General features: G+C 44.5%; 1 protein-coding gene across 1 annotated transcript in view; it reads right to left on the bottom strand.

The window, feature by feature from the left end:
* The window catches only part of EEPD1 (endonuclease/exonuclease/phosphatase family domain containing 1), a 62,581-nt gene that overhangs the window by 2,419 nt on the left and 37,402 nt on the right, over positions 1 to 22,760 (bottom strand). Inside the window, exons 2-5 of the mRNA XM_081834807.1 lie at positions 20,142 to 20,193; positions 10,987 to 11,097; positions 9,045 to 9,179; positions 8,018 to 8,150 (exon numbers count right to left, since the gene is read on the bottom strand). Coding sequence (XP_081690933.1) covers positions 8,018 to 8,150; positions 9,045 to 9,179; positions 10,987 to 11,097; positions 20,142 to 20,193 — 431 coding nt within the window. The remainder of the gene's footprint in view (positions 1 to 8,017; positions 8,151 to 9,044; positions 9,180 to 10,986; positions 11,098 to 20,141; positions 20,194 to 22,760) is intronic.

The raw sequence follows: 22,760 nt of genomic DNA, 5'->3' as shown, positions 1-22,760 counted from the left end.
TGTCCATCTGGGAAAGCCTGTGGGAGCAAAAATGTCCTTTCTGGAAAATACAGATATTGGGCACCTATCACAACCTGACAGCAATTCTGCTCCACAGAACAGGGGCAGCTACGCTTCGGTGGGGCGTTCACATCTACAGTGGTTGCAGACCTCCCAAGTGTCCCTATTTTCCAGGGACAGTCCCAAATTTACAGAAGCTGTCCTGGTTTCTGATTTGATCCTGGAATGTCCCACTTTTCCTTAGGACGTCCCTATTTTCATTGGAGAAATGATGGAGGGTATGGAGTTATCTGACCCCGATCCACCTAAAGGGTACAGGGAAGCTTTTAAAAAAAGTTTAATGTGTTATTATGTCTTTATATGTGTTGGAAGCACCCCAGTGTGGCTGAGGCAATCTAGTCTGTTGGGTGGGGTATAAATATTATTATTATTATTATTATTATTATTATTATTATTATTATTATTATTGAATAGGACATCAATATTTTCATCAGAAAAATGTTGGGAGGGTATGTGGTTGCTCCAAGACTTGATCAAGAACCAATTTTATGTAGACCTTTGATCATCTACAATGCTATAAAAGAACAATAAGCTTCCCTTTCCCAACTTTTAGATTGGTTTGACAAGTCTCATCACTAAAGTGTGCTTTGTACACGTCTAAGAACCAAACCTCTAAGAATTGAAAAGCTGCGGGACTTCCATTCTTGTTCCAAGTTACACAGGCCACAGACACACCATACATGACCAGCCCCCCAAAGCATGGGAACTGCAGTTTGCCTTATGGGGCTACAATCCCCAGCACTATAGCTCCCATGATTCTTTGGGATGTACGGTGTATACACACCATAGTCAGCTGAAGCCATGTATCCAAATAGCTCTTGACAAAGATCTGCTGAAATACTATATATCAGTTGATCAATTGCCCAACAAGCCCAGACACACACACACACACACACACACACACACACACGTCATCCTAACAGTGCAATCTACTCAAAAGTAGTCCCATTAAGCTTTATGGGGCTTCCTCCCTGGAAGGTGGGTATTGGATTGCAACCTGTGTGGCTCAACTCTCCTGTTTCTATTTATGGTGTCCCATGTGACCATATAGAGAATACATATTTTTAAAAATTCCCTCCAAAGGAGCACCACACATTGAAGACGTTTAAGAGTCAACTTTCTAGTAGCTACTTCTTCAATGCTTAAAACAACGTTGTCATAAATATTTGTAAGCTTCCTATAACTAAATACCTTTGATATACAGTGGTGCCTCGCAAGACGAAATTAATCCGTTCCGTGAGGCTCTTCGTATAGCAGTTTTTTCGTCTTGCGAAGCAAGCCCATTGACAGCTTAGCGGATTAGCGCTATTAGCGGTTTAGCGGCTTTCAGCGATCAGCTGTTAAGCGGCTTATCAACGGATCAGCTGATAAGCGGCTTAGCGGCTTAGGAAAAGGGGGGGGGAACGGGGGGAAAAACCCGCAGGAACTCGCAAGACATTTCATCTTGCGAAGCAAGCCCATAGGGAAATTCGTTTTGCGAAGCGCCTCCAAAACGGAAAACCCTTTCATCTAGCGGGTTTTCCGTCTTGCGAGGCGTTGGTCTTGCGGGGCACCGCTGTATATCATTTTATACTTATTTTGCCTTTAGATTTCGACAGGATATATCTTTGCTAAATTTCTGTGTATAACTCCGTTCCTCCAACTGCAACACTGCGGCTGAATTCTAAGTGAGCCTGCTTTGTTTAAACTTGATCTTTCCGTATAATCTGTTGCCAACCATCTTTTCCCCCTCCGAGTTTCTTCATTTGTTCTGGGAGTTGACAGCGCTGGCCTTCTGCCTGGCAAGACGGAGCCTCATGCTCAGCTCCCAGACAACTCCAAACGACAAGCTCAATAAGGATGCCGAGCTGACAAAAACCAGAGCCTCAAAATTCGATGAACGTCCGTAATTAACATGCTAAGAATCCGTAATACTGTGCATTGTGAAATGCATCCACGCAATGCAAATACTGACTTCTGCTCACATGATACCAGGTGGCAAAGACTATAAATTTCAGAGGAAATTTATTGCTTTTTGAGCAGGATATATTTTTAGAATATCTCCTGTTGATTCATAAGGCTACAGGGGGAGTTAGGATGAAGGGCTGTAGCTCAGCGCTGAGGACAGCTGCTTTGCACACAGAAGGTGCCTGGTTCAAGCTCTAGCATCTCCCCATAGGGCAGGGGAAAGACGGCTGCCAGCCTGTTTCTGCAGCCACCTGCTGCCAGTCAGAGAAGCCAGTACAGTCAGAGAAGCCAGTACTGAGCTCAGTTCAAGGCTGCTTCCTACGTTTCGGCTGCTATGCAGGCCTTCAGCCAGCAGAGGGTGCTCCTACTCAACAGCACTATCTAGTATTCCAAGAGCACAGCCTTGCCATCGCAAACCTAGCAGAGCTGCTTCAAATGCAAAAACTTCCTACGCCGATTGCATTTCTGTGCAGGCGGGAAGCATGCAAACCCTATTCAGATTTCTACAGGTGGCAAAACACACCTCTGTGTGTGCATGGGGTGCACGCTGCGAAATAAGAAGAATGTTCAAAAATCCCTGCTGAATGCAACCAAAACTAAACCCAGGCCATAGCTGTCAACTTACAGATTTGAAAATAAGGGACCAGCAGCCAAAATAAGGGATTTTGCTTGCCTTATACAGAAATCCGGCACTGATGGAGCCATGCTGCTTTGGCTGCCACTAACTGTGTTTTGCAGGGGGTTGGACTAGATGATCCTAAGGGTCTACAACTCCCACCAAAGAAGAGGCGCAGACAAAACTGATGAACGACGTCGAGATGGCAAAGCTTACAGGCAGAATTAGAAACCAGGAAGAGGACCTCTTTAATAAAGAATGGGGAAAGGTTATAATTTAGTTGAAAAGCTATTGTAAAGAGTTACATACATTGGTAGGATTGACAGAAAACCTGTACAGTGGTGCCTCGCAAGACGAAATTAATCCGTTCCGCGAGTCTCCTTGTCTTGCGGTTTTTTCGTCTTGCGAAGCACAGCTATTAGCAGCTTAGCGGCTATTAGCGGCTTAGCGGCTATTAACGGCTTAGCGGTTATTAACAGCTTAACCGCTTTAAGAAAAAGGAAACAAACTCGCAAGAAGCAAGCCCATAGGGAAATTCGTCTTGCGGAACGACTCAAAAAACGGAAAACTCTTTCGTCTTGCGCATTTTTCGTCTTGCGAGGTACCACTGTAGTAAAAATTTGAACTATGGATGGATAAATAATTTATAAAAATAGAGTTATGAAAGGGATGCAGAGGGGGAAATCACTACATTAAGATGCTCCACTGGTTGGAGGGTATGCTAAGCAGCACGTCAGCGCTGCCGTGGTCCTGGCGCGAGGAGTTCCATCAGCCCTTCCCCGCCTGAGAGAGAGGGAGGGAGTTAGAGAGACTCTCACCCACGCCGCCCGCGAGCCCAGTATGAGGCGGTTGTGGCACCGCGGCGGCCGCTGAAGCACTGCCCTTCTGTCTCCCTCCCCATCCCGTCCTCTTCTTCCTCCCTCAGGCCGCCTCCTCAGCCGCCGCTTCCGTCTCCGGCTTCCCCTGGCAGCGCGGCGGAAGTCTTGCAAGAGAGGGGCTGCCTGCCTGCCCACCCGCCGCCACCCGTCTCCTCCTCATGACGTGCCCCTGAGGGGGAAAAGGGAGAGACGGAGATGCGGCAGCTCGTGCGCGCACTCTCTCTCGCGGTGGCGGACCCCGAGCCGCTGCTTCCCTCCTGAGCCGGGCGATCATGAAACCCGGGAAATGTAAGGGACATCATCAATAAGGGACAGCAGTGGGACATGTCGCTGGGATAAGGGAGTTTCCCATCAAATAAGGGACGGTTGACAGCTATGCCCCAGACTTGCATCCCTCTGCTCACAGCGACCAATGAAATGTCCATGAGAAGTCCAGAAACTGTAGGACAACTCCCCTCTCTGCATCCCACCTCTGTTCGTGCAGAGAGTACACAGTCATAACTACAAACCACGGATAGCCTTACACTGCACTCCTTTTGGTTATCCTTCCCTGGACCTTTTCCAGCTCTAAATATCATTTCTGAGACACAGTGGCTGGAACCATCCACTGTATTCCAAGTGTGCTCACGCTATACTTGCTACAAAAGGCATTATGACGCCGCTCGTTTTATTTCTGACAGGTATGCAATTGCCACATGGGATTTAACTGTGCTTTCCAATACGGTTGGGCTTCTGTAGTCTAGTCTTCCAACGTAAATATCCATCCAAAATTATTCTACTACAAAGTAAGACCAATGGGGAAGCCAGGGGGCGGAGGGGGGGAACTAAGAAAAAAGAAATCAGTATTTGACTAAGGACCAGCAGGTAAGAGTTTTGTCAATATCACATGGTCTGGTAAATATCCTATTGTCACAACACAGAGTCTTGTAAATATCACAAAGATGTTAAATGAAAAGCGAAGGCACCCATTGCCTTTTCACCCTCACAGTCTATAGGGCACCCATCATTTCATCTTAGGTTGGCTCCTCCTCAGTCATTTTTTAAAAATTGTTTTAAAGGGGAAAAAATGCTGGGACTCAGCATTAATTTGTTACAGTAAGTGTCACACTTTAAACATTTTTTTTTGGGGGGGGGAGAGCTGCTGGTACATTGTAGCCATAAGTAAAGGTAAAGGGACCCCTGACCATTAGGTCCCATGGGGTTGCGGCGCTCATCTCGCTTTATTGGCCGAGGGAGCAGGCGTACAGCTTCCAGGTCATGTGGCCAGCATGACTAAGCCGCTTCTGGCAAACCAGAGCAGCGCACGGAAACGCCGTTTACCTTCCTGCCGGAGCGGTACCTATTTATCTACTTGCACTTTGACGTGCTTTCGAACTGCTAGGTTGGCAGGAGCAGGGACCAAGCAATGGGAGCTCACCCCGTCACGGGGATTCGAACCGCCAACCTTCTGATCAGCAAGTCCTAGGCTCTGTGGTTTAACCCACAGCGCCACCCACGTCCCTTAACTACCACCCCCTTTAAAAGTTCTGCTCCTCCTAACTCTAACCATGCACACCATTTGACAATAGCAACTCCACATCCAACATGAGGCATGTAACCTGTGTGGAAATAATCAAGCAACATAAAGTATTTGTTTTCCAAGGTACCACGTCATCCTTGGGCCCCCCAAAAAGAGATCCCATCTCTCTGGGCTGTCAGATTAGACCAGGCATAGGCAAACTCGGGCCTCCAGATGTTTGGGGACTACAACTCCCATCATCCCTACCTAACAGGACCAGTGGTCAGGGATGATGGGAATTGTAGTCCCAAAACATCTGGAGGGCAGAGTTTGCCTATGCCTGGATTAGACCGTTGAAGTTCTTGATGCTCCCCTACAAATGGGGTCTCAAGGTAAGGCTTGCCTTCCTTGGAATTGGAGGTGGGTGAAATACAGAGTTCTTCGACATTGTAGGAGACTAATCAGATTAGAAAAAAAGATGTGGTTCCTCTTCTCTGGTCACTGATTGGGATCAGCTCCATCATATTTGATCAGATCTGGGCTGGCTCTTAGTAACAGCCAGTGTGGCCAAATTGATACACCTGGCTGACAGAAGGAGAGGTGGTTTTGTGGTGCATAAACATATTATGTGACCCAGTCAGATGGGTGGAATATTTAGACATTAGCCAGAATAGCAGGGGGTTGGGGGCAAGGGCCCAAGGGGGGTGCAGGGGGTAGCTTCCCCCGATCCACAAATATTATTGAAAAGCATTGAAAGTGCTAAATTATCAGAGGTTCTGGTTCACCACCCCCAGCAGTAGTCTGCTCCCCACAATGTCCTATTGACGGTGTACTTTTACCTGTGATTTCCCAAGAAAAGCTCAACAACTTTGATTGCCTAAAAAATGCTGAACATCTTTGCCCCCCCCCCCAAATCCTGGCTACGTCCATGGTGGGGAGCAGCCATGAAATTGGGAGCAACCACCCTGCCCCGGAAATGTGAAAACAGCAAAGCATTTAAGCTAACTCGTTTCAGTGTTCTCCCCTCAGCTATTTAAATAATTTTATTTAATTTCAAGATTTAACCGCATTCCAGATCTGAAACGTGTATGTCCGTGTTATAGTGAAGAGTTAGAAATTGTACCAGGCGTGTTACAGTGCACTTTTTATAAATTGCCCTCACTGTATGGAATCAAACATTTTGCTTTTGGAAACTGAAGGTCTGTGGAATACAAATAAATTTGACTCCGGCTCTGGGGTGGGGGATGACGACTTGAAAATGCAACTTTGCAACCACCATCGCACTAAGCGCCACTGAAGTCAGTGCAACTTTCTTCTGAGTAAATACACTTTGGAAAGCGTTGAAAACCTCACAAACCTCAGAATGTTGCTGAGAGTGCTTCCATTTAACAGAAAGGACATTACTATTTTCAACTCCATTTGAACCAGAAAGAAATCAATATTTGCCTAATGGAGAAGAGAAAAACAATTCTGGAAGCTGTGTTCCAACTTTAAAATAAATGTTAAAAAAAAAACAAAACACAACACCAAAGGAGGTAGGCACTGATTAAATTGTGACACAGCGTACTTGACTTCAGCTCCAGCAGCTTCAGTCTTTCAAAGTATTGCTGAGTCCAAATCAGATCTGCAGAACTTTCTATACTTCCCGCTAAAAAAATCTCACAACAGGGTAATCAAATCCAGCAAAACACAACTGATGCCTCGTAATTAAAAACAAAAATGACAAGTTGAGTATTTGTTAGCTGTACTCTTCACACACCTCTTCTGAAACTGGAGATGGGTGTTGATTCAGAATATTTTAAGCTGCTGACCTTGGAAAATTGAGCTAAGTCATCCAACATTTTTGGCCTTTGTTAAACAGTAAACAAAAGTGCTGGTCACTCCTGTCCCCCAACAGAGGCCCAAGGACTACATTAACTACGGTGAAATCAGGATGGCTTTCCAGAATCTATATGCATCTAACTTAGCAGATTTAAGGTAAAAAAAAAAAGGAATAGTTTAAATGCAATTGCTTATCAAAAGTGTCATTGACAAGCACCATTTTGAAATACCATTCTATCTTTTCCCTAACACCGGGGGGATGCTATTTTTAAAATGATGCCTCCTAAGACACATGGGTTTGCCATCTAAAAAGGAATACAACTTTTTTTTTTGAACAACTGTTCCTTCACATATTCAAATTTTATGCACATTTAATCAATGAACTGACTGCAATGTATGTGATTCATTGACTGGCTTTTTAAACTAGATACCAGTCTACTTGATGTAGGTCTTCTGATGATGCCAAAATGTCATCTCCCAGGTATTCCCAGGGACGCGGGTGGCGCTGTGGTTTAAACCACTGTGCCGCTTGGGCTAGCTGATCGGAAGGTCGGCGGTTCAAGTCCCCATGAAGGGGTGAGCTCCCATTGTTCAGTTCCAGCTCCTGCCAACCTAGCAGTTCGAAAGCACATCAAAGTGCAAGTAGATAAATAGGTACCACTCTGGTGGGAAGGTAAATGGTGTCTCCATGCACTGCTCTGGTTTCACCAGGAGCGGCTTAGCCATGCTGCCCACCTGACCCAGAAAAACTGTCTGTGAAAGCGGACAAACGCCGGCTCCCTCGGCCAGTAAAGCGAGATGAGTGCCGCAACCCCAGAGTCGTCCACAACTGGACTTAACTGTCAGGGGTCCCTTTACCTTTACCTTTAGGTATTCCCTACAAATCCAGCCTGCAAAAGGTAAAATGGCTGATTGTAGGGGCTGTTTGGATCCAGCCTGCAAATGGGCAACTTCTAAAGGGCCTTGTGTCAAAGAAGCACCCCTTGCCAAGGAACTATTGTGGCATATGAAACTGCTGAGAATTGACACAGCTTTTGAAAATAAACAGTGCAATTCTGTGCATATCTACTCAAAAATAAATCCCACTTAACAGGTAAGTGTGTGCAGATTGCAGCTTAAGTAGATGAAGAGTTCCATCTGTTAGTTTTTATTGTTTTTAAGCAAACTGGTTGACGCTGAAGAAAAACACGGCCTTACCTTTCAGTGTTTCCTGCAGCGTCTGTGCAAAGGCTGCTAATTTATGACTATCGTGGTTTTTCACAGCATTTTCTCCCACTGAGGGTAAAGGAGTCAGATGGAGGTTAACCAGAGTTAGGTCATTCAGTCCGACCTGGACAGGTGCAAACAATGCGTTAGTATTAATTACATTTATTTGTTGCTTACTGCATAAAATGTCTTGAAGGAAATGCGGCAAGAGTGTCGGCAGCCACAAAACTCTGTCATCTAAGTTTCAAGAAAACTGCTTTTTGTGCCCAGTTATGACATGCACACACATTTGAATAACCCAGATTTGCTCCCTTAAGAAAGACGCCCTCAGACATCGATGCCAAACTTCAAACACAGCACCTTTAAAAAACATTCCCTTATTCACATTCACCCATCAGCAGTTACTATCAAAATGACCATCCCATATGTACAAAGAGACAAGTGTATTATTAAGCAATCAAAAGTAAATGGTTGTTCTGTTTGTACATATATGGAAATGATATACAGTGGTACCTTGGTTTATGAACTTAATCCGTTCCGGAAGTCCATTCTTAAACCGAAACCGTTCTTAAACCGAGGTGCACTTTCCCTACTGAGGCCTCCCGCCACTGGTGCCCTTCCACCATTCGGATTCCGTTCTTAGACCGAGGTAAAGTTCTCAAAATTCCGGTTTTGCAGAATTTGTAAACCAAATCTTTCTTAATCAGGACTGTTTTTAAACCGAGGTACCACTGTATACTAATAACAATCTCCATTCTCCAGCATTGGCACCGATTTCTGGTGAGATCTTGTGAGATCTCACAGAAGTCACATGAGATCTCAATGGAACCTGCCGCCATGGCGCAACCCAGGTATGGGTTTGCCTCAAGCAGTGAAACAGGATGTGCCGCCCTTGGCTTGCGTTGACAGACCTTTGACCAAGCATGGCGCTTGAATTCCTCCCTCAAGGATGTAATACAACTGAGAATATGCCCATGCTCTCGATTTCTTTCACTCAAGAACTTTTGCGCACCGTTACCTTGAAATGTGCAACGTAAGGGTGAGGATACGTCTGCCTCCCATTGCCATTGGTGGGGGGGTTCTCATGGGAGATGGCATCCTTCAACTCTACCCCTGCTGTTGTGTCCCACAGGAAGCCAGAATATTCTACGCACTGAGAGGCAAAAGAAAGACAATCTGATATTCAAAAATATATAGATCCACTCACACTCTGATCCTTTCCTTTCCCCTCAGCCCGCTTAACAATGAGTTTCCAAAAATGAACTGAATTGACAGCAAGGATTAGTTGGGCATCCATAGCTGAATCCATGTACTGAATTTGTATGAGTGTGGGTGGTATCTACTCTTAGTAAGGTAAAGGTAAAGGTAAAGTTACCCCAGACCATTAGGTCCAGTCGTGACCGACTCTGGGGTTGCGGTGCTCATCTCACTTTATTGGCCGAGGGAGCCGACGTACAGCTTCCGGGTCATGTGGTCAGCATGACTAAGCTGCTTCTGGCAAACCAGAGCAGTGCACAGAAACGCCGTTTACCTTCCCGCCAGAGCGGTACCTATTTATCTACTTGTACTTTGATGTGCTTTCGAACTGCTAGGTTGGCAGGAGCTGGGACCAAGCAACGGGAGCTCACCCCATTGCAGGGATTCGAACTGCTGACCTTCTGATTGGCAAGTCCTAGGCTCTGTGGTTTAACCCACAGCGCCACCCGCGTCCCATCTACTCTTAGTAGACCCATTTAAATTTATGGACTTACATTAGCTGGATCTATTAACCTCAATGGGTCAACTCTGAGTAGGAGAGTGCTTACAACTGTGATCAGGGTGTTGGGGGTTTTTGTGTGTGTAAATGTATGCTTTTATTACCATCTCCAGAAGGACACCACATATTTATAACGTTATATTTACAATTCAACAGGATATCCTCTTATGCGCAGGTACTTTTTAATAGTTGTTTTCACATTGTCAGTGAGCCACTAGATTAGTCGTTTCGAAACCCATAAACAAATAAATATACTGTCTGGGTTTGTGGCTAGCAGGGACATTATACGCACAAATACATTCTATATTTAAAATGCATTGACAATAAAACTCTTTGCTTTCCTGGCACAAAACTTGCTGCAGTAGGACAGAAATAAGCATTTCCAAAATCAATAACAAGGTCCAGGAGAAAAGCCAGTTATGAGTAGTCAGCTCAAAGCAGAACTGAAATGCAGTCCTTGGCAAAAACAAAAACCATAGAAGCTTTTTGCTCAAAACAAGGGGTAGCTATGTCCTCAGCTGAACAAAAACACAATGTTGTGGAAAGGTCACGGCATGCAGACTAGAGTACCGTATTTTTCGTCCTATAGGATGCACTTTTTCCCCTCCAAAAATTAAGGGGAAATGTGTGTGCGTCCTATGGAGCGAATGCAGGCTCCTTGGCTTCAGCGATAGCAACGTGAAGACTCCAAAGCGCAGAGAGAGCGCTCCCTCCGTGCTCTGGAGGCTTAGCGTTGCTTTCGCTGAAGCCTGGAGAGCGAGAGGGGTCAGTGCGCACCTACCCCGCTCGTTCTCCAGGCTTCAGGGATAGCCGCCTTAAGCCTTCGGAGCGCAGCGTGAGTTCCCACTGCGCTCCGCAGGCTTTGGGTTCCTTTTGCTGAAGGCAGGAGAGTCTTGCTCTCTCGGCTTCAGCGAAAGGAACCCGAAGCCTGCAGAGCTCAGCGGGAACTCACGCTGCGCTCCGAAGGCTTCAGGGATAGCCACCAAGACACAAGTCAAGACAGCCAGCGGGATGGATCCTGCTGGCTGTCTTGGTTTCTTTGCTCTTTGGGGCTGGGGGGGGGGACCCAGGATTCCCCCGGCAGCCCCGAGAAGCTCTGGGAGAAGTGGACAGGCTGCGCAATAATTTTTTTCTTGATTTCCCCCTCTAAAAGCTATGTTCGCCTTATGGTCCGGTGTGCCTTATGGAGCGAAAAATACGGTACCTTGTGAGGCTGGCCTGAGGGCTTCTCAGAAACTGCTGTCTTCCAGCATCCTCGAGGGCCCTTCCATTTCCGGATGTTTGGCAGGGTTGGCTGGTTCAACTCCATGCAAAACTATAAAGGGACCAAGCAAACAAATAACAGCCATTACATATGGGGATACCTATCTTGTGAGAGAGGAGAGGATTAGCCCAGGCTACCTGGTGAAGAATATTCCAAAAAGCTTAATTTTTTAGCTGGCTCACATCCCTTTTCTCCGTGCGCATTTTTTTCAGCATTGCTATCTTACGTTCGGCATTGCAGACCTTCATGTTGAAAGCAAACGGAAAGCCTTTAAAATTGCCTCAATTTGCAAATTAACAGGAGGCCACACCGTTTAAGGAAAATAAATAGGTGTAACAAAAGCTACAGGGGAGCGGGGAAGGAAGAAAGGCTTCACAGCAAGAGCATCAACGTCGGGGTTTTTTTTAAAATAAAAAACCCCCGATTCAACAAAATTCAAAACACTGGGGAGAAGAAGAAAGCAGCAAAGGCAACTCTACAGTTTTTCAGTGAAGCGGCGCTGCTTTATGCCAGGTAGAATGCCAGACTGAGGATTGTGAGGCGACCTCCACAGTCAGAACAAGCCGAAGAATAAAGCGTCTGTTATTTAAAATAAAAATGAAAATGAAAATGAATGCCCTCTCCATAGGAAGGGGAGCCGGCTAGTCTCCCTAGTGTTTCAGTCCAGGCTCTCTCTTTTTAAATTAAATTTTATTTAACATAATTATTACAAAATACAAGCAAAATACATACAAATACATACATACATATATTTTTCAGATAAGCACACACATATAAAAAAGAACAAGAAAGAAAAAAGAAAGAAAAGAAAAAGAAAAAATAAGAAGAAAAATTGGAAGAATTTCTTCCAAATTTATTCTACAAATCTCAATAATAAAATTTCACTGATTGACTTCCATCGCTTACACTGCACTTCCTATATACATTTTAAGCAAATATGTATCTGTTATTCTGTATTTCCCCCCGTATTGTTTCTGGGTTATATTTTTTGGTTTTTGTCTTATCAAATCAGTCAGCTTTGCTAATTCCAAGTATTCACATAATTTATTCAGCTATTCTTCTTTGCTGCTAGCATATTGCGTATTGCTGACTGGGCTCAAAAATGGGATTCTCAGTTAAGTCAGGAGGAGTCAGTGCTAAATGTTAGCCGCTATATTTCTAGCACCCATTTCTGGCAACATAAACCAAAGTCACCTCTCTTCTTAAGTCTGATAACCAGGACCAGGTTTACGCTGAACCAAAAGCTACCAATAAAAAATATAGACCTGGATCCTAAATTGCTCCTTTATTCACGTAAAGGGGGGGGGGGGGATTTCCACCAACTCCTGCCTTCACCTGGAGCCCCTCCCACAGCATATTCTACCCCATTCCCAAGGGCCCCCCAACTTTCAGAAGCCGATTTTCAAGGAGACCACAGAGCAAAGAGAAAGGAAGGCTGAAAAGTGCAGTTTCATGAACTGTGTTTTGTTGGTGGGAGGAAAGCAAGGATGCAAGCCAAGGTGAGGATTACTGGAATATTGTCATTAATGTACGGTGTGCTTTACACACAACGACACAACAAAGGAAAACATGTTGCGTGTCGAGGTCCCCAGGTCCACCCCAATAACTCACACATCACACAGAAATTTTTGTTTAAGATTTTTGGCATAATTTTGGCCACAACTTTATTAAAATACAAATTTGTGAGTGGTTGCGTAGGCATTGGTTGCGACTATCTGCCCCCCCCCCCCATGGGGGACAGACTGACATTCTGCATGATGCGAAAGTCAGAAAAGGGGAATACACTTGGGGGTTATGCGGAGCAGGGAACCTGCCCTCACCCCAAATGCAACCAGGAGCTCATTGCTATGGCCCGAGCCCCCTTGACAGAGTGGACAAGCAATAGTTAGCCCCCAATTCCTTTAACGGAATCCCTCGCAGCAGCAGCAGCATTAGAGGGGCAGGCACAGCCAATCCATGCCCCTCAACCAACCAAACCATAAACCAATGCCTAACCGCGAACCTTACAAGTTGTGACGATTTGCTACGCAGTAGGCAAAAACCAAATGGCCCCAGCCAATCAGCCAGATGGACAAAATTCCTACCAGGCCCCCGCTCCAAAGCAGACGACCCCATGACAGGCATAGCAAGGTAAAAGGGAACAACCCTATTCTGGGGGGGGGGGGACGGGCAATCCGATGCATGGGCGAAAAGAGGAAGCCCTAGCCTCGTGCAAGGAGTTTTACTATTTCTGGCTGTCAATCAATAAATGGCAACATTAACTTCTTCCCAACAACAAGGGAAGCCCCAATCGCATCAGTGGCCAACGATCAGTTAGCCCGCCCCCAACTTTGGAGTGTCCTGGCGGCCCCCACCGCAACACGTGCTCTCCATGAAGGAGAAAACGCTTTCCTGCCCCAAAGATGCGTTGTCTGTTCTGTCCTATCCCATAATTGACGTGCAGTGCTAATGTTGATGGCTCCAAAAATAAAATAAAATAAAACATCTTGGAAAATTGATACAGGGACACACATACTGGCACATCCTGAACGCTGTGAGGCAATGCTAGCCATCCTTGGGAGTTACACTCAGCAGCAGTTTAGATCAGCATCGCTGACACATTTCTGAACTTCAGGAGAGACTGTCGCCGGTTACAGAGTGAAATCCTGCCCAAGAAGCATTGGCAGATTCAGGGGAAGCTCAAAGTTTGTAGAAATAGCCCCCCCCCCCCAAAAAAACATGGCAAAGGAAGCTGCGGGGAGCAGGGAATAAAAACAGCTCCATAAGAACTCATTCATTCATTCATTTATGCTTTTTAACAGCTTATTATTACAGCACATACACACACACGACACTTAGAAAACAAACTACAAAAGAAAACACAAAACAAATGATAAACATATATCCATAAATCCACAAGTATCTGCACACAGACTTACGTTATCCAATCTTTAATTCTTATTCTATTCTAATAAGACTTCCTCCCTCCTCAACGCGGGTCTGATTTTAAACTCGATAAACTGTTTCTTTCACATTTCGTCTTTTCTACCCTTCTCTGCATGTTGTATTTGTAAACCGTAATTTGTTTTGCAAAAATAACTCAAAGCAAGTCCAGGTTTTAATTTGAGGGCACTGGTTTTCTTTAAATAATCTCTGTATGTTCCGCACTGTTTTTGAATTTTTTGTTTAGACTTTCCCCTAACTGCATCCGTCATTTTTGCCAACTGAAGGTAATCAAATAATCTTTCTTGCCACTCTTTTTTCGTTGGCACTCTTTCACTTTTCCAGTTTTTTTGCAATTAGTATTCTTGCTGCGGATGAGCCCCATAAGAACTCAATAGTGTGGAATGCCAGGAGACAAGGAGGTAGAAGATTGAAAGTTAAGAGCAAGTCTTTGATTCTGTCGCCCCCAAACTCCTTCAGCCACACACTCAAGGTAACACGCATTCACCAGGGATGCCACTCGTCACTCCTCTAATATTAAATGGTTTTATGGCGCACAGAATAAAAGAAACATATTTGAGATAAGGCAGCTCCATTGTAAACGGGAAAAGGGAATGTCCTTATCTTTATGGTGCAGGTGCCTGAAAAAGCAACCCAGAATACAAACCAAGAGACATTTGACTGGTTTCTCTCTCTCTCTCTCTCTCTCACCATCTGTCACTACTATGAAGCGCACTGATGGGCTAAACATCCAAAGACACTGGTCTGAACAACAGGCTGGCAATTTTGGAAAAAAAAAGGAGACCGGTTTGCTCACACTGCATGGAGAACGAAAGATGAATCGACGGATCCAGAAAAGAACATCTATTTCTGTCAGACAATATCAAAAGAGACTTTGATAGCTGTTTCTTAGCAGCAAAGAAAACTCCTTTTCAAATACCCTGTTAGGGAAATTTTTAATAGGATGTTCTTATTGTCAGAGGCCAGGACAGAGAAAGCGCGACAAAAGGAACCTTAGCTGTGTGGTTGGCTGGCATGCCAAAGGCCTCGTGTTCAACTCCTGCCAACTCCAGCTGAAAGAATTGGGTTGCAGGTGATGCCAAACACCTTTCTGCCCGAGACCCTGGAAGGTCACTGCCAGGCAGGGTAGACAATAAGGGGCTAGATGGACAAGACTTTGACCACTTAGACCAGACGCAGCCAAAGTGGTTCCCTGGTTGGATGGCAAATCTCACCCTCCCTGATTATTAGCCAGGCTACCTGAGTCTGAGATGGAGCCCATTGGATCCGGAGAGTAAAATATTGATTGGTCCTATCTAGACTATTAAAGCAGTTCTCAGAAAAGAAAAAGCTGACGGTCCTTTCTCCACCCCTAGATGGCTTTTTCCTAGTCAGCTGGAAAGCACAGACTTTTGTTTTCTTGGCTGGCTATATTCCAAATGCCAAAGTGTTCTTCGCCAGTTCTTACCCAACGCCTTTGCTATTTTATAGCCATCAACCATCGAAAGTCATTAAAGAAAGATCTTTCACTGCTAGATACACAAGAGCCTAGAGATGGCTATGTTTTCTCTTGATATCACACAATGGCACTCCTCTTATAATATCCTCGCATTTGTCATGCCCGGTGCAGTGAAGGTCAGTATGACCTGACTTTACTCTTTATTTGCTTGTACACGTCTTGAGGTTTAAGCCTTAAATTAAAAGTGAGAGATTTATGGAGGCATTTACAACGATGCAATTTCCTCGGGTCAACTGGGTTTAATTAATTTCAATTCGCTTCAACTTTGATAAACCAGCAAATTGCAGAAATCAAAGACAATGTGTACTCATTCGGTTAGTTTTGGCTGGATGACTAAACAATTAATCTTGGCTAGATGGAACATGCAAGCTAAGTGAATTACACAAGGCTGATGAGAGCATTTGCAATGTTTGCAAACTTTGAAGTTTTTCTCATGTACTGCAATTTTTAAAAATTTGTTCTGTAATTTCTGCAGGAAAACTCACTCTCTTTCTCAGATAGGTACAAGAGGAAGGATTCCAGAGCTAATGCCAGTCATCTGCTGAAGAACAAGTCGGAAGTCCAACTCTTTAAGATCTCAGCTGAACTAGGGACAAGCTATGTTGTGTGGTTACTATACTGGGAGCCTTTTAGTTTAGAAAAACGGTGAGTAAGTCAGGAAATTGTAGAAGTGCAATTTTCCCCTCCATGTTATGGGGAAAGTGGATGGAAAGAAAATTTTCTCCCTTCTTCATAATGTAATAAGAACTTTAAAGTCTTAGATATATATTAAATGTTCACAAATGTACCAAGCAAACACGTACATAAATATATAAACCACATGTCTGAAGCAGCACAGGAAGACAGTCCTGAAACCATTTTGACTCCCAAGCTGACCAAATGTTTCTCTGCAAGGAGGGAGGAGGTAAAAAAAACACCTTCCTTATTACAGGAATTTAGTAATCACCATTTCAAAGGATAACAGACTACCAGGAAAAGACTACCAGGAAAGGCAATCAGATAAGGCACTATCAGATAACCTGCCAGACAGGAGATAAACAATGCACTCAGATTTCTGTTGTAGACCACCCTTTCTGTGATGTAGGTATGATGTTTCTGGGGGGTGGTCTTGGGTTACACCCCTTCTGTGATATATGTATGATGTATGGAGGGGTGGTCTTCAGCTCCAGGGCAGGGAATTTAAAATGTCTATATAAGGCCTTGTGTGCCATGGTTCGAGGTCCTCCTCCTTTCCTGCATGTGAGGGGAGCACCCTGTTGCAACAGATCAGTAAAGATCAGGCTTACTAGCTGCTTTGTTTCTCAGTATTCCCTGGTTGGCCTCAGTTATTTTCTCCTACCAATAGGGAACCCACGTAAGGACTCTATACGGGCTCTTGGATACCCAATAAGGGGGAAAGGGCAGGTTTTTATTGTTTGCAACAATAAGACTATAACTTAAGGTCATTCAATGCAACACAACGCTGCAAGATTACGTGCAAAAAGTACTTCTCCTCTGGTTGGCATGACACAGTAAGCCAAACCATTGTTTACCAGAAGGGTGAAACTGTATAGGCTCCTCTTTGCTCTTCCTGGGTCCTTTTTACTTCCACCCTGCACCAAGCTAAGCCACACTTTTGCTTAGCATATGGTCCAAACCTGGGCTTGTCCTTAAGCTCTCTCTTCACGACATACCCTGTCTGCATTATAAATATAATATATATAGGAAGAAGACTGAGAAGCTGCCTAATCGGTCATTTTGTTCTTCCTGAGTAAAAGATGGTCACAAAACAAGGCTGGAAAAAGGAAAATCCTAGACTGGAAGTATCACTGAGAATTGCTTCCGACAAATGAAAGTTTCAGTATAATTTCCCTCACAGTGAGGTGAGTGAAACCTAACGCAACGAGTCAACTTGAGCTCTCCGGCCAACTGTGATTCCGCTTCATATCTTTCTTGCTTTTTTGTATTTGGCATTCAACGGTTTCTTAAGCCTGAGACACATGATTCAGCCTCACTCGGTGAAACCCGCTTGGTCAGAAACACCCACAATAAAGGAGGAAAATTGTCAGGCTCCTGTAAAAGGTGCTGCTGGGACAACTGGCTGACAGACAGGCAACGGCTCTCCAAAGCAGTTACAACTATTGGCTTCTTCTGCCTGTTTGCTTCGGCAAATGTCGTTGTCAGTTCCAGCCACTGACCTCAGGGGCGATGAACTGAGAGGACATACTTTCCAAGGCTGTGTATGCATTATACCTTTAAATAACACTGGAAGCACATTGCTTCCCTTAACGAATTATGGGCACTGTACTTTACAGAGGGTTGCTGGTTCATTGTAACTCTGTGAAGGGAAAACTACAGTGCCCAGAATTCTTTGAGGGAAAGAGTCTGCTTTAAAAGTATGGAGTGTGTGCAGTCCAAGTCCAGATTTGGCTATTATGTGAGTCGATAGCTCCAGCTGGCTCTGATTCCATTTAGCCTTGATGAACTCTTAGAAAAAGGAGTTGTTGGAAGACCAAAGAGAAGACAGTGATCACTTGGGGGGTGGGGGGAAGCACTTAAAAGCAGAGGTGGGGTTGAATGGAAAAGGCTTCTGTGGCTAGGAGATGCTAACTCATACCTACCATAGTTTTCTGTGTATAAAACTATGTTATTATCTTTTAAAATCATGCTAAAAAGTGGGGATCGTCTTATACATGGGTAGTGCATAAGGTGGACGTTTGATTGGTTGCTGCTGCGGCTGTCAGTGGCTATTGTGCGTGTCATTGGTTGCTGCGTCAATGGTTGATGTTGATTGGTCGACACGTGCAGGTGAGAAATTTTGGGCACCCCCCCCCCCAAAGCTCAAAAACTCTGGGCAATCCTTCCCAAAAGAAGCTCAACAACTTTGTGCCATCTCCCCCATTTTCTGAAATTTCATGGGGGGACGTCTTATACACAGAAAAATACAGTGCATTTAAGTTTTAAAGAAAAGCCGCAATAAAGCCTTGCTATGCACCAGTTCCCTTTCCCAAAGTTATTTATCTGTGCATGAATATATACGTTACACACAAGCATGCTGCGTGTGCAGAAAAAGTTACATGTTCTCTCAAAGAACTGCCAGGGCTTTTTTGAGTCCGTAGAAAGGAGGAGTGTTATTTGGGCAGGGTATAGCTCTCTCTTCTGCTTAACAGTCATCGCATGAACAGTCTGCTTTGCTGTGAAAGTGATTTAGGACTAACAAAGATAACAATGGGTTTAATCACGATGAAACACTGATCTGGCTGAAATGTATGGAAGTTGATGTGCCGAGGGGACAAGAAAGCCACTGAGAGCGCATCTGTCAAATCTGTTATATTCCATGCCAGACATGGGAGAAAGAAATGTTCTCTCAGAGCGTGGAAGCTGCAAAATCCATCCATCCTAAACTTGTTTTCACATGTCTATATTTTGTTAGGCGAAGGACAGAAAGCCAGCCAAACGATACAAAATAAGTTTTCGAAACTTTGCAAAAGACGCGCGCGCACACCCCAGTTCGTATGTAAACAAATATACATTTATATTATACACCGGCTCCCTCGGCCAATAAAGCGAGAGGAGCGCCGCAACCCCAGAGTCCTCTGTGACTGGACCTAATGGTCAGGGGTCCCTTTACCTTTACCTTTACCCAGCCCATCTGGCTGGGTTTCCCCAGCCACTCTGGGCGGCTTCCAACAGAATATTAAAATACAATAGTCTATCACACATTAAAAGCTTCCCTAAACAGGGCTGCCTTCATATGTCTTCTAAAAGTCTGGTAGTTGTTTTTCTCTTTGACGTCTGGTGGGAGTGCGTTCCACAGGGCGGGTGCCACTACCGAGAAGGCCCTCTGCCTGGTTCCCTGTAACTTGGCTTCTCGCAACGAGGGAACCGCCAGAAGGCCCTAGGAGCTGGACCTCAGTGTCTGGGTAGAACGATGGGGGCGGAGATGCTCCTTCAGGTATACTGGGATGGGGCATAAGAATGAACCAAATTTCCTCTGGCACTGACTGCTTTCAGGTGTCATGCTAAACTATGGTTTAGCACTACAACAATAAGTCTCAACAAGCCTTGAGGTTGTGCACTGTCTCCTCCCATCTGGCACAGCTATCAGAAGGAGATTAGAAATTTAGATTAACTACAGTTTAACAGCTGGGGTAGCTCAGCTGGTAGAGCTTGAGACTGTTAATTTCAGGGTCATGGATTCAAGCCCCACGTTGGGCAAAAGATTCCTGTATTAGAGGGGGTGGGACTAGATAACCCTTGTGGTCCCTTCCAACTCTACAATACTATGAATGTAACATGTTATCTGAAGCTTAAACTGTGGCTAATCTTAACCATGGTCTGTTGAAACAAGCCAGCTTCATAAACCATAGTTGGCCGGTTTCCACTAACCACAGTTAAGACGAACCAGTTTGTTCAGGTTCAGACAACGTCGCAAGTTGCTGCAAATCTAAAACAGAAATGAAAATGACCAAACTCCTTCTCACGCTTGCACAAAAGAGAAGAGCCCAAAGATCGCTACAGTCCATCCTTACTAGCATTATATCTGGTGCAATATGTAGTATGAAGTGAACTGAATCCATACTATATGAATCGCAGTAAACAGCTATATCCTATAGCTAAAAGAAGAGTTGTGCTTGAAAAGATGTGTGCAAGCTCCACAAACAGGTGAAAATACCTTTTCCAGTGCATCTCTGTCAACCAGCTCTTGCACAGCCAAAAGCTTGATGCTGGAAGAGAAAAAAACAGCAAAAGAAGTCATTTTAAAACTAAGTAAAAGTAGCTCCTGAAAGTCTGAAAACCCTTATATGGCATGCTAGTCAGCCATTTACAACGGTGCAGTCCCACGCAGTCATTAAATCCCCATCTATCTTGCAAAAGAATGATCTGCAAGAGCTTATGCTACTTCCCTGGACACAGCTGACTTTGAGTGCTCTGATACAGTGTGCGCAAGCAGGTTCTTGGCTGAGAACCCAGCTATCATACCAGAATGCTGCATGCAAGAACCAACAGCATTAGGTGGGAGTTGCTCTGTTTACATCTGAAAGGCAGCTCCTTGACTGCTATGTTTGTTTGAAGAGCTGCCTTGCTAGATCAGCCAGAGGAGCAAAGTGGTGAAGCGTTTCTTTGTCAACCTTGGCTAACCAGGTGCTTCTGGGAAGTTCACAAGCAAGACGTGCAGAGGGCAAAACAAGCCCTGTGATTTATCCTGAAATTCAGGTATTAATAGGTCTACCGTTTTGAACCTAGAAGCTGCGTTTTGCTCTCACGGTTAATCAAAATATATTCACCCCCTACAAATTTGCCTGATCCTTGTCTTTCAATTTTTTTCAATTTGTTTTTTTTTTAAAAAAATTAACATAATTGTTACAAAATATAAGCAAAACACTGCAAATACGTACACACATATACACTTCAAACAAGCACATATACATGAAAAAAGAACAAAAAAGAAAAAAGAAAGAAAAGAAAAAAGAAAAAATAAGAAGAAAAATTGGAAGAAGAAGAAAAATTGGAAGAATTTCTTCCAAATTTATTCTACAAATATCATGATATGAAAATAATAATAAAATTTCATTGACTGACTTCCATCGCTTACACTGCACTTCCTATATACATTTTAAGCAAGATTGTATCTGTTATTCCATATTTTCCCCATACTATCTCACACAAATATTCTAATCAATAAATTTTCTAAATCTTTCATAAATCTATTCTAAACACAACCAATACCTTACATTTAATCCTTGTCTACATAAAGAATCATTTAGACATTTCCATTGTTTCTGGATTATATTTTTTTGGTTTTTGTCTTATCAAATCAGTCAAATTTGCTAATTCCAAGTATTCGCAAAAGATCCTTGTCTTTTGAAGAGTCACTCCGGCTACTGTTAAGCACCACTTCTAGGGATAATGGTTCACAAAAGCACATCATATGGTCCACAAAATCATAGATATGGCGGTCAAGGCACAGCCACTGGAGTCCATAAATCTTCTCTTACATACCAGGAAACCTCTCCACCTGGCTTGGTATTGAGGGCCTGGACCTGGTGTTGGGAATAAGAGACAGACTGGGGATGCTGCTGAAGGCCATCTCTGGCACAGTGGTGGTGAACCCAGACACATTTGGAGATGGGGGATGAAGTTGGACCAGCTTTGCCCCAGATGCCTCCCTAGGAGGGGAGCCCCCTTGGCTAAGGGGAGGGCAGCAGGGCAGCAGAGGCGGCTCCTTGGTGGGTGACACTGGGCTTGGAGTATTCAGCATTGTGGGGCTGAATACTCTTGTGGCAGCCCTCAAGGCATGTCCCTGGGATCTGGGCCTCCTCTCAGCCTGCTGGGGCCCTTCTCTGGGCTGAATTTTTCTTGGGATCCCATCTTCTCATTCCCCAGCCTACTGTGACCTTCCCTGTGGTCGTCCACTTCCAGCTTCCTGATAGCCTCTCACTTTCCTTCCTTTCCATGACATTTGCAATAGACTCGGGACACCCTGGAGGAGAAGGTACTTAGTCTGAGGCTGCTTCTAGATCCATCACCACAGACACAGAGGTGTCCTCAGCAGCTGGGGTATTTTTTACCAGCTTGGGCTGGTAAGACAGCTAGGCTATTCCTGGATCTTGATAGTTTGACCACAGGTGTCCATGCACTACTGGTAGCCTCAACACTGGATTACTGCAATGGGCTCTTTATGTGGCTACTCTTGAGGTTAGTCCAGAGGCTACAGGTGCACTGGCAGAACAGCACCTAGGCTGCTTATGGAGACAGACCGACACCAGCATACAACACCTTGTTTGTGGGATCTGCATGGGCTCCCCATCTGCAGTTCAAGATTTTGGTGCTAGCATATGAGGTGCTACAGAATCGAGTAGCTTGAGAGACTGCCTTATGCCTTAAATACTCAGAAGGGCACGACAACCTGCAAAGGAAGTTACTCCTTCAAGTTCCTAACATACCAAAAGCTCGCACCGCAGTAATTTGGAGAAGGGCTTCCCCCGTTTCGTGGAACAGCATCTCTGCTTAGATAAGACAGGTGCTCACAATCTGTACTTTCCGGAAACAGCCAAAGACTTTTTTTTATTCAATTAGCCTTTCCAGTTGGGCGAAAAGGTTTCTGCCATAGATGTTCCTTTTGTATAATTTGTAAACCCAACTTTGGTTGTTTTTCTCCTGTTTTAGAAAACTATTTTTAGTCGTTTTTATGCTAGGTTTGTAAATCACCCTAAGACTCACGTGAAAGGTGATTCCTGAATTTATAAAATATTATTAATGACAACAACAGCTGTTATTGCATCCATTTGTC

The sequence above is a fragment of the Podarcis erhardii genome (assembly GCF_964252035.2).
Source record: "Podarcis erhardii genome assembly, chromosome: 12".
In the NCBI taxonomy this organism is placed as follows: Eukaryota; Metazoa; Chordata; class Lepidosauria; order Squamata; family Lacertidae; genus Podarcis; species Podarcis erhardii.
The sequence above is the reverse complement of the archived record's forward strand: the minus strand, read 5'-3'. Positions and strand labels throughout refer to the sequence as shown.